The following is a 12,970-nucleotide window of genomic DNA, read 5'->3' as shown; positions in this document are numbered from 1 at the left end:
TTAGAAATGTAAGAAAAATATATGTTCTGTACTGAGCTTCAAGATTGTAACCACAGTGCACCCTGTTGGAAAAGAGCAGAAATGTGTATAAACGACATGCCTATGCAAATGTATTTGTTGGTAAAGACTTGAATATACAGAGTTAACTTGCAAACTCTAAGAAAATAAGTAAAGAGTTTTACGATATGCTATAAAGTTACTTTATCTCAGCTAAGAGACAGAATGTCTGCAGCTAGAAATTCTTTCTATTGTCTGGAAATGGAAATAATTGCAGGTTTCCAAGGTAAAAGTTGTACAATTTCCAGTTCCAGGCAAGTTTGTAAGAGATAAGTGTCAGTTTCTAAGAGTTGAGTATTCTTGACACTGAGGTGTTATATTTTAGGTTCCTGTTGGCCTGGAAACTAAAAGCAGAGTTGACAAGAATGAATTAATCTGAGATGACCAGGCAGAAATGTTTGTTAGTAACTTAAAAACTTTCTCAGAGAGAAAGTCAGTGAAGTTTGTATCTTGTTCTGGACCTGTAAACATCCTCTCACCAGCACTTGCTTTGCTCTGTAAGTAGGACTTCGCTCATAGTATTTCTCTTAGAGATAGATAGAAATATAGCAAGATTAGTCTAAATGTTTTCTGTATTTATGTGAGACTGTCCTGCAATGTTGTTTTAAAGTATTTCCTGTGATTCTGAACTCTATTGTCACTGTGTTGAGTTAATGAGTATTGTCTTGTGCTTTTATGATTTATTATTAAATATATTTAAACCTTTTAATTGTGGCTGGTTTTGTTTAGAGATATTTAAGCTCTTAGAGTACTTGCATATGTATTTGGTAACACTGTACAGGCCACTCTTAAATAGTCTTGGACATGCTTAGCACTTGGATCACAGTAACATTACACAGTATAATTGGTCATCCTTTGTAAGGGCCTTATGGTAGCTGATAAGTAGTGGTTGGTGGCAGTGATTACTACCTTATAGTCTGGGCAGAAGGGGGCATAGCTAGCCAGCCTTCCCCAGGAGTGTCTGTGTGTTTGCAAATAAATCAAATCTCAAAGTGTGTGGGTGTGGGTGTGTGTGTGTGTGTGTGTGTGTGTGTGTGTGTGTGTGTGTGTGTGTGTGTGTGTGTGTGTGTGTGTGTGTGTGTGTCAGCTACTTGGGCAACGAGACGAAGCACTGGTTGGACAAAGAGGGTACTGAAAATTGTGAATGTCTAATGTCTGACATTATTCACTGACTGCAGCAGTGAATCATGAGGCACAGGGCACATATGAAGCAACATCAGGAGTGTTCTATAAAAATCAGGGACAGTTTTACACTATTACTAGGAATCACTTAAAAAGTTAGTAGGTCAACAGCTCTAGCTGTAACATCATAATGCACTTTATGAACAATAAGAAAAATTAATCTCTTATCCGCGGTGATGGTGCTGCGGTAGCATTGTCACCTCACAGCCAGACGCTGTCCGGTTCGATTCTCAGCTAGAGCGTCTTCTGCTTGGAGACATGCATGAATGGGCATACCTTCGTTGAAGGTTGTGCATCAGGGCTGGTAACTCAGCATGTAAAAATCAACTACCAATCATTAGCGGACCGGAGTTCCACTGTGGCGACCCCTAACCGGGAAAAGCCGAAAGACACAACACAACAATAACATTAAGGATCCACGATGTACAAGGGCATAGAAAAAATAAGACATGAATTTCAAGTCAGGGACATGTAAAAGGTGTGTGTGGGGGTCTGTGGGTGTGTGTCTGTCTGTGCATGCATGTGTGCCTGCGTGTGTGTGTGTGTGTGTGTGTGTGTGTGTGTGTGTGTGTGTGTGTGTGTGCGCTTGCGTGAGAGACAGAGAGAGAGAATGGAGGGGGGTACCTCTGCCAATGGAATGTATGAGCTGCGAGTGTTGATTACCACAGAAAAGTGCTGACTTGCACTCGTGGTAGTTAGGAGCGATTCAGAGACATGCAAATTAGCTGATAATGAGGTCGTTCAGCATTGCGGTTAACGTCTCTGAATCGCATTTTCCCACATTGCAGAAACAATCATTTTTTGGCTGCAATTCTTACTGCTGATGGTGGGCTTCTTTCTGAATTCCTGTGAAATTGTTAGTGACTCACTTAGCCCATAAAGTGAAGACCTGCCAGCATAGCGTTCTTTTTCACGTGGGAAAATGTTTCAGTATCAGGATGCATGTAAGAAAACTGTGACTGTTGCAAAAAATAAGAGAAAGTACAGCTTCACTAAATGACAGGTGCTGCTCCAAAGACTGCAGATGTGCTGGTGGAAAAACAGAAGGTGGCCATATGTATGCAGACGAAAACTATATGGTAATATTAGTAAGTAGGCAGAGAAGAGAAGGTGATGTTGGAATTCCATTTGGGTCTTTTAATTGATACACATCTGCCAAGGTCATATATGCACACATTAGGGCCAGGTAGTTCTGTGAGTTATTAAAAAATCATGTAGAAAATTGACTTTTGTTCACAGTCATCCCAGCTTGCAAAGCATGATTTTCTGTAAACGTCTAAAAGAAGCAGAATGCTTGTGTTACTCTGTTAAAGATTAACCTGTCTTTCTCTTTTGTGCAGTTACAGTTCGAGCACATTTGACAGGCTGGTTAATGACACTTAAGAAGACCTTTGTCCTGGCACCAAGCTCCGTATTAAGAATTATAGTACTCATTGTGAGTCTGATCGTGTTGCCATATCTAGGGTGAGTGACATACCCAAAATCTTTTTTACTTTTTAGGCACTGGGCTTCTTATGTAATGAAGACTACCAGAAACACACTGTGAAGTCAGCACTGTGTAGAAAGTAGAGACGTCTAAGTTGGCAAAATGTCAGTTCAAGAACCTCACTGGAGATCTAGGCTCACACTTTAGTCATCTGATGCATTTTTTTTGAGAACCTCATCTACGTGATAAAAACTTTTGAAAGACCAAATGTCTACAGAATGAGCTGAGTAATTTGGAATTCTCTTCCCTCAGATATTTGAAATCACTGGTTCTGCTTTTTTAATATCTTTTCTTCAATATGAATTTCTTTAATTTGTTACATTTTTATTGTGTTAAAGGAGTCTTACTGCCTGGAGACAACAGTGTAGTTCTTTGGAAAAAGTGTGATTATTTGTTGGTGACACTGTACTCTATATAATACAAGAAGCTATGGGTCTTTCTGAACCCCTCCTTTCCCCCAGTAATTGTCCATAAATTTCTGAGAGGCTACATGACATATTAAAATCCCATTATCCTTGTCCACCTTTCTATCAGTAGAACAAGTTAAAGTGTTGTCCTTTGTTCTGAGACCTTGATGCTGTGCTGTTCTGGATGTGCATTTAGCTTAACTGTAACACTGAACTCTGGAGTGCTTTTAGACACTTGTCAGTAAATGTGCTGTATGTAAAATCAGATTCCATGCTATTGTTTTTCTGCTTTTGCCAACGTTAGAAGCTCATTGTATATCCTGTCTTCTCCTCTTAAGCCTTGCACTTCTCCAGATAGTTCTGTCCTGCTTTAAGTGTTACTATGGTAACAAGTGCTCTGTCAAGGACTGATACATCAGTGGACAACTTCAACAAAATGTACAAATGCCTCCAGAGGTTGTGGGAACAAAGACCATGCTGCATTAAGAGAAGGGGTCCAACAGAGAAATGTCCTGAGCATGTTGAGTCTGGGCAGGGTCTGCCCCTCCTCCTTTCACTCAGTGTCTCAATTTTTTTTCCTAATCTTTGACATTAGACAGTATGGTCTATGAATGTAATGGTCCTCAGTATAATATATCAAATCCATTCTGTGTAGTTAGCATTAATGACAACTGGACACTGTTTGTGAAATCATGCTTTTCTGAGGCTGATAACATCCTTTCACTGTCTTGAAAAAAATACCATAGTCAGACGAAATTACTGCAGTAATAGCAATGTATGAAAAAGAAGCATAGTGATACAATGAATGTGAAAAGCTATGTGATATATCAGATTTACATTACTGATTTCTTGCATAATTGTACTGTTGTCTGAATTACTTCCTCTGCACTGCAGGTCTTGTGGTTTTGTATCCCCATACCATCTTCTGAGTATCTACCAGTTGTTTAGGCTGCTTGTCAGTGTTGCCAAAATCTCTTGCAGATTTGGCCATGGAGTAGGGTGCACAGGGTAAGTGTTGATATACTGAAGGTGAATTGTTATACTCTCAGTTCCAATAGTTTACATGGGCAGTTACAGGATGCTCGAATGCAGTCTTGGAACAAAACTGAAAAACAGGTTAGGAATTACAAAGTTGTCACAGAGAAAGTAATAGGTCACACAGTTATCATACTGAACAGTTACGAAGCAGCCAGCTGCAGAGTTACAAAGTAATGCATTTCATTTTTTAATGATAAATCATCTATCATTTCTCCTGCTGTAATGAATTGTGGGGTATTCATAACACATTATGTAAAAGAGAAAGAAAAATGTTTGTCAGATCATAATTATATTTGTGTGTATTTATATAATCTATAACTATATATCTGTCTCTCTCTCTCTTTATATATATATATATATATATATATATATATATATATATATATATATATATATATATATATATATATATATTAAATGGTTGAATAGCATATTAAATAATCTGACAGTCGTTATTTCCTTCCCGCCTGGAATCAATAAAAATAAATGGTGTAATCTTCTTCTCCACTGATGACATACAGTGGATATAAAAATTTTACATACCCCCTGTTAAAATGCCAGGTTTTTGTGATATAAAAAAATGAGACCACAATAAATCATTTCAAAATGTTTCCCCACCTTTAATGTGACCTATAACCAGTACAATTCAACTGAAAAACAAATCTGTTAGGGGAAAAATATTAAAAATAAAAAACATACAATACGCTGGTTGCATAAGTGTGCACACCCTTAAACTAATACTTTGTTGAACCACCTTTTGATTTAATTACAGCATTCAGTCTTGGGTAGTAGTCTGTCAGCGTGGTACATCTTGACTTGCCAATATTTGCCCACTCTTCCTTGCAAAAGTGCTCCAAATCTGTCAGATTGCGAGGGCATCTCTTGTGCGCAGCCCTCTTCAGATCACCCCACAGATTTTCTATTGGATTTAGGTTTGGGCTCTGGCTGGGCCATCCCAAAACTTTAATTTTCTTCTGGTGAAGCCATTCTTTTGTTGATTTGGATGTATGCGCTGGGTCATTGTCATGCTAAAAGGTGAAATTTCTCTTCATCTTCATCTTTCTAGCAGACGCCTGAAGGTTTTGGGCCAAAAGTGACTGGTATTTGGAACTGTTCATAATTTCCTCCACCTTGACTAAAGCCCCAGTTGCAGCTGAAGAAAAGCAACCCCAACGCATGATACTGCCACCACCATGCTTCACTGTGGGGATGGTGTTCTTTTGGTGAAATGAAGTGTTGCTTTTGCGCCAAACATACCTTTTGGAATTATGGCCAAAAAGTTAAACCTTGGTCTCATTAGACCATGACACATTTTCCCACATGCTTTTAGGAGACTTGATGTATTGTTTTGCAAATTTTAGCCGGGCCTGGATGTTTTTCTGTGTAAGAAAAGGCTTCCGTGTTGCAACCCTACCCCATAGTCCATACATGTGGAGAATACGGGAGATTGTTGTCACATGTAGTACACAACTAGTACTTGCCAGAAATTCCTGCAGCGAGGGACGGAGCCTGAATGGCTAACTGAAAGCAGCACTATTTTAGAGCTTCATATAACTAGTTAAATAAGACAGGAAAAAATATTATTTTTTTTCTTCAAAGTATAAAATCTTATATATAAAGGACTAATTTACATGATTAGAAACTTTGGTGAAGTTTTACAGTTAATTTTCTGTCGAAAAGCTTGGAGATATATTCACTTGTTAAAATGAGCAACTCAAGGAATTTTCACCAGGATGCTGCCTTAAAGAAGGAACTGCAACAGATGACATCTACCCTGCAGGAGTTGTCTTTGAAGATGGATTATTTTAAAGAGAACCTAGAAAATCTTAAAACAAGCAGTCAAAAACAGGCTGACCCTCAAGGAAATGCTACAACACCAGACAAGGATAACAGGACTAGAAGTTTCTCTAAATGACTTGGAAAGCAGACTTAAGGAAGAGGAAACACAGAAAGAACTGCTTCTTAAACAAAACACTTGGTTGGTTAATAAAGTAGATGACTTGGAAAATAGGGAGAGGAGAAATAACATCAGGCTTTTTGGATTACCTGAAAACACAGAAGGTGAGGATATTATTTCCTTTTTATCAAGCTGGATCCCTGACTTTTTAAATTTAAAAGAAGGACTTTCCTTTGGCATTGAAAGGGCGCACAGAGCTCTTGGGAAACCTGACACTAACTCAAACTCTCCTCCTATGTCAATAATTATCAAATTTCTTTCATACTTGGACAAGGAACTGATTTTAAGATCTGCTTGGAGGAAGGCACCTCTAAAATATAAACAGAGCCTGATAAGATTTGATAACAACTATTCATCTAGAATAATGGAAAAAAGGAAAAAAGTGTGGCCATTGATAAAGTTTCTGAAACAAAATAACATCAAGGCACAAATTGCATATCCAGCTAAGATAATAATAATACTGTATGCCAACGAGATGAGGACTTTTATTGACTTAAGAGGAAGCCTTTTCATTTATTAAAACTAATAATGTGATTACTTTACCAGAATATATGGAATGGATGTCACCTTCTCCCAAGAGAACAAAAGAAACAAATGTCTGGGCAGACATCAAAAAGAAGAAGCAAAAGACTGATACTGTTATAGCCAAATCTCTCAAACCATCTACTATGATATGAATTGTTTTAACATTACTTTAAAGTACCAATTTTATTGCTTGGAATTTTAAAACAAAGGTAACTAACTACTGGAATCTTTATCTATATTTTTTGAAACTAGATGTCACATGAGAGTTTTCACATTACCTCAGGTATGTAAAACAGGGTACTTTTCTTTCACAGAAGAAGGGTTATGTAGCACATAAAATATTTATACTGTAAATCAACATACATAGTATACGTGTATTTTCTCTTAATTTTCTCTTTTCTTTCTCTCTCTTCTCTCTTCTCATTATTTATTTTAACTGCATCTTGTTTCCCTTTATAAATTCTTTCCTATTTACCAATATAGTCTGTATATATTTAATAGTTCACTATCTATACATAGATAAATAATAGTCTAAAATAATCTAGTTTTAAGGTAGACTAATTGGAATAGTGAACTTAATTAATTGTTATTACAATATTTATTAGATTAATGATAGTCACTGTTATGTTTATTGGGATTGGGGACATGTTCGTGATTAACTCTGAAATGTTCCATTCATGTACATATGTCCTTTGAATTATTTCCTTTTAGTATTAACAAATATATTACAAAAAAAAAAAAAAAAAAAAGGAGGGAAAAATGTACCGTTGGTTAAGAGAAGTGAAGCTTTCTTCACATTCTATTTGTGTTGCCATAGCAACAGTAAACAATTGCTGCAGTTTCTAAGGACACTGTGAACTTGCAAAGTGCATTTAGCCTCACAGATAACAAACAATAAGAAAAAATAATGTTGTTTAGTTATTAAAATGAAAAACAACCGAAGCAAGGTAAAATAAATACATAATAGGACTATTTATAAATATTTTATGATTTATCCTCATAGGATTACATATTCCTGGAAACACAACTGAAATATTCCCAAACTACATGTGCACTTAAATGTAGCGGCTTGATTAAAAAGTATTACTCAGTTTAACATGCTAACCGCGGTGGTGGTGCTGTGGTAGCGTTGTTGCCTCACAGTAAGACGCTGTCCGGTTCGATTCTCAGCTAGAGCGTCTTCTGCGTGGAGACATGCGTGAATGGGCGTACCTTCGTTGAAGGTTGTGCGTCAGGGCTGGTAACTCGGCACGTAAAAATTCAACTACCAATCATTAGCGGACCGGAGTTCCGCTGTAGCGACCCCTAACCAGGAAAAGCCGAAAGACACAAACAAACTCAGTTTAACATGCTGATTCCACAAGCTGTCTGCACTGTAAAAGTTACATTTTATACGTTATTTGAAATTGACAGTCTCTAGAGCACATGAAAAGATATATATTACTTTTTTGCAAAATGTTATCTTTGCAGTTACCCTACACTGTGTACAAACTCACTTGGCAACTGATAGCTATTCATTTAAAATATCAGATCTGAAGTTGTAAATCTTTATTCATACTTTACAGATAGGACCTTGGTTCCGTCCTCAGAACCGAAACGACCGTTTCCCAGCTCGTGCAAGCCAAAAACTCTCAGCTAAGAACCTACCCACAATGCCCCTCTCCTAGATACTCCAAATCTCGTTTGCTGCTCTCCTGGTCAGACGTGTTTAGCTATCTCTCTCAAGCTAAGTAGAAATTTGTTGCTTTTATGACAGTTTTTCTTCTGAATTTCAAAAATGTTAGTCAACTTAGTCTTTTTTCACTGTCGCCTATAACCTGGACCTATAGGTCTACCCTTTTTTTGGTAATTTAAATTTTCCCTTTTTTGACTGTCCCTCTCTCCTGTATTTGACAGGCTTCCTTTACTGGTGGTATTCCTTAAAAACATTTTTTCTACAGGATAGTATTCTTTCTTTTACCTTGTCAGACAAAGTTAAATTGGGTTTTAAACAGTGTGACAAGTGTGGACATAAGATGCCTAACTCAGATACACATGTCTGTTGTGTCTACTGTTTGAGTGTGGATCATTTGAAAGCTGATTGTGACATTTGTGCTGTTTTTTTCTAATCGGACACTAGCAGAATGTAAGAATAAACTTATTTTAAAAGGTTTGCATAAGATACCTTTTTCGGAGGCTCTATCTGGGTCGGAGGTCTCACCCCCTCCTAAGACCAAAAAATGTAAGGAAAAACAGAGTCACTCAGTCCCTGCATCTCCGTCAGTTAGGGAACCGAGTCCGTCCCATGCTTCACCGGCATCCTCGGTGCAGACCTCTTCGGCACCAGGATCTGCGTCCTCTCCCTTGGTGCTGATCATGGTAGTCACTCCTGTCTCGGTTCCAAATACAGCACGACTGACTTTGGTGCAGTCTTTGGCTCCTACATCGGCTCCGATGACTATTCATGCCTCGGCTCCATCCTGGTCCACGGTGTCGACAACCTCCTCGGCTCCATGGGCTCCGATGACTGTACATACCTTGACACCATCCCTGTCCACAGTGCCGACAGCTTCTTCGGCTCCATGGGCCTCGATGACTGCACATGTCTTAGCACTATCCCCGGCCATGGTACTGACAGTTTCTTCGGCTCCATTGGCTCCAAAACCCGATTTCATGTCAAGCACTAGATATTCTCCTACTTACGATCCTTTCTTGGGGCAAAGGTTTAGTCCCTTTCTGGAAAGATCTAATTCCCCTTCTGCAGCCTCTTTTAGATCCACTAGGAGTATTTCTGAACTAGACCTAGTGCGGGTTGTAGATCAGCTTCTGGTAGCTAGGGGATTGCCCATTCCAGCTAGACCTCCTGCCCCCCCTGGCTCGGAATCCTCTATCTCATCTTCCCCTGCTTATCCCCCCCCCCCAGCTCCCGCTTCGGTACATACTGTCTCTGCTCTGACAGCAGTGCCTTCCCTGTTGGCACCCATCACCCTTGCAGCATTGGCTACGATGGAGCTGATGCTTTCTTGGAGCGGTGCTTGGACTGTCCATACCTTAGTACCTAATCCAGCACTTATTTTCTCGTTCACACCGTCTATGTCCACGTTTCTAACAGTTCCCAGTTCTCTCGTCACCTCTCAACTGGAATTAGTCTCGGGTGCTCCTTCTGCAGAGGTGATGGATAAGGCCATTCACTCCGAAGGCTCACAACCAGACCCTAGGACACCACTATCAGAACCCTCTGTGAAGACAACCCCTTCTCCGGAATCTTCTTCAGAAGATCCCACTGGAGAGCCACCCTGGAAGAAACGGTGCAAGAGGAAGCACCTTGACCCCCCCCCCCCCGGAGGAATCTATCACAAAAGACACTGATTGTGATGAAGGGGAAGGGTCCCCTCGTTCTCTCCCAGACGATGTTTCATTCGGAGACATTCTCGAAATCCTCAAACAGCGGGGGGAATGGAAGTCCTCTAACTCTTCTTCTGAGGAATAGTTTTTTCGACGGGCCTTCCGTACCCGGCCATCTACTTCCTGGGTGACCCCACCAATAGATGATTTAGTTAAACTAATTGTGCAGCATGCCTGGAAGGCCCCAGACAATGTAGAACCTGTCCCCTGGAGGCCGGACAAAATTTTATCTACACCTGAAGACCAGCCCCACTGGTCCAAGCAGCTGACAGTTGACTTTATGGTCGTGGCGGCAGCCACCAAGAGGGAATTAGCAGAAGATAGTTCCACTCTTCATCCCCCAAATAGGGAATCCCGGATCATGAACAGACTGGGAAAATGGACTTATGCTTCAGCGACTTTCGCCATTCGGTCGTTGAATTATCCGGCTCACTTTACTCACCTCCAAAAAGACTTAATTTCTGAAATGGCTTCCTCTTTGGTGGGGGGTACTGCCTAATGAGGTGCGTGACACTGTCTCCTCACAGCTAGCTACCCTTGAATCCGTCTTAAACTCCTTGATGCGTTTGATATCTCACACCGCCGAGGGGGCAGCCCGAGCGGCCGCATCTGGTGTTGTCATGAGATGTAATGCTTGGATGCGGTTGTGTGATTTCGCAGACCCTTTTAAATCTTCCTTTGTTAACGGGCCTCTCAAGGAATATGCACTTTTTGGTCCCAAGGTACGTGACACACTTGCATGTAGTGAGAAAGACAGAAAGACCTTTTGTGGGCATACATTTTTCCAACCCCCAGAGACCCTACTCCAGGAACCAGAAGGGGGGAAAGATATGGTTCAAGAAATCCCAGGGATCCTTTCGTGACACTCTTGGTGAGCAACCCCCCGGGGCAGAGGATGCTTCTCCTATGAAAGACGTCCTTTTCAGGGTAGAGGGGTTCCGTGTAACCAGGGAGCCAGAAATTCTCTCTCCGGCAGACCCTACCAGCGCTCCTGAGCAGCTGCCCAATTGCTTTCCTCTGGAAGGAATCCGGGGGTCGTTTCTCTCTGCATCTACTAGCCTGGCATCTTATTGCTACTGATGTTTGGGTGCAGAGAATAATATCCAGAGGCTACCAAATACCTTTTGACCTAACTCCCAGACCCGTCAAATGAATCCCTGATGTACCACACAATCAGAGGGCATTATCAGTCTTAGAAATAGAAAAATTGCTAAGAAAAAGGGTCATCCAACCAGTCCCACCAGAACAGACAGGATCCAGGTTTTACTCGAGGCTCTTTTTAGTGCCAAAAATACGGGACTGGAGACCAATCCTGGATCTCAGCCTACTCGACAAATTTATCAAACCTCAAAAATACTGGATGGTCACAGTACAGTCCATTCTTCTCTTCCTAGGGAGAGACAATTGGATCTGTTCTATAGACCTACAGGATTCATACTACCATATAAAGATGAATCACCGCTCCCGGAGGTTTCTCCACTTCTGGCTTGGAGCCATTCACTACCAGTTCAGGCCACTGCCATTCGGTCTCTCAACAGCCCCCCCCCCCCAAGTGTTCACCAAATGTATGGCAGTTGTAGCTCATCTTCAACTACAATGATTCCAGGTGTTTCCCCTATGTAGACTACTGGCGCTTTACTGCTCCAACTAGGAATCTCCTAGTTCGCAGCCTTTCTTACACTCAAGATCTCGCTCTCTGCTTAGGGATTACAATCAACAAAGACAAATCTCAGATGTCTCCAACAAAGACACTCGAGTTTATTGGAGCGGTCTTCAACACAACATTTTGCCAAGTTTCTCTCCCCCCTCACTGGCTTTTGAAAATAAGTCACCAAATTCAAGTCCTTCTGCCTCGCACGTTTGTACCAGCGCATCTTGTACTGCAACTTTTGGGCTCCATGGCAGCTGCCATTACTTTGGTACCACTGGCGAGACTGCACATGAGAATCCTGCAGTGACTCCTCGTTGTTAACCCACCCACTCAACCACGTGATACACTTTATGAGCCATTGCAAGGAAGAAGTGCTATGGTGGATGGAGCCACAAAAGAATCTTAGGTGTTGACCATTCTGTCTTCCCCAACCCACGGCCACGGTGACCACGCATGTTTCTCTTTTGGGGTGGGGGGACATTTCCAGGGAAAGACTGTCCAAGGCACCTGGACCCCCCTCGAGGCCAACTTGCACATAAATGTCCTGGAACTGAGGGCAGTTCTCTTAGCGTTGCAAGTGTTCCATGCATCCCTGCTTTTGGAGACCATTGCAATTCAGTCAGACAGCATGTCAGTTGTCTGGTATATCAACAAGCAAGGTGGAACCAGATCTTATCCCCTGTGTCGGGAAGCCATGAGGATGTGGTGCTGGGCGATAGCTTCCAATCGCTTTCTTATAGCTATGCCCATTCCTGGGAGCTCCAACCTTATTGTGGACAATCTGAGCAGGAACATCCTGATGCCTCATGAATGGTCCCTCAATCCTGTAATAACAGCTCAGATCTTCTAGCATTGGGGCAGTCCTTGCTGCAACCTATTTACTTCCCCCCTGAATTACAAATGCAGGCGCTATTTTGCCTTGATTCCCCCTCAGCGAGAATCACTGAGGGATGCTCTAACACATGATTGGCCCCCGGGTCTTCTGTATGCCTTTCCCCCATTTCCCCTCATCCCACAATTTCTCCAGAAAGCTCAGAGGGTGAAAAGCAAAGTGATCCTCATTGCTCCCTACTAGCCACATCAAGTCTGGTTCCCTTTTCTATGGCCTCATCTGATTTCACAGCCCGTGGATCCTGGATCATTCCCAGGACCTGTTATCCCATCCTCAGGGATTGATCCACCCGAACCTGCACAGTCTCAAGCTCACAGCCTGGTTCCACTACTTCCAGTGGTTGCCAAACTACCTGACATCCCATCTCCTGTTCGTGAAATTCTTCTGGCCT

The 12,970-nt window shown here is 41.4% G+C and overlaps 1 protein-coding gene across 1 annotated transcript in view; it reads left to right on the top strand.

Annotated features, from left to right (window-relative positions):
* Positions 1-12,970, top strand: part of ANKH (ANKH inorganic pyrophosphate transport regulator) — a 1,474,332-nt gene that overhangs the window by 1,408,163 nt on the left and 53,199 nt on the right. Inside the window, exon 10 of the mRNA XM_044065217.1 lies at positions 2,580-2,703. Coding sequence (XP_043921152.1) covers positions 2,580-2,703 — 124 coding nt within the window. The remainder of the gene's footprint in view (positions 1-2,579; positions 2,704-12,970) is intronic.

Source organism: Protopterus annectens, chromosome 3.part0, assembly GCF_019279795.1.
Source record: "Protopterus annectens isolate FY-2018-M chromosome 3.part0, PAN1.0, whole genome shotgun sequence".
Lineage (NCBI taxonomy): Eukaryota > Metazoa > Chordata > Ceratodontiformes > Protopteridae > Protopterus > Protopterus annectens.
The sequence above is the reverse complement of the archived record's forward strand: the minus strand, read 5'-3'. Positions and strand labels throughout refer to the sequence as shown.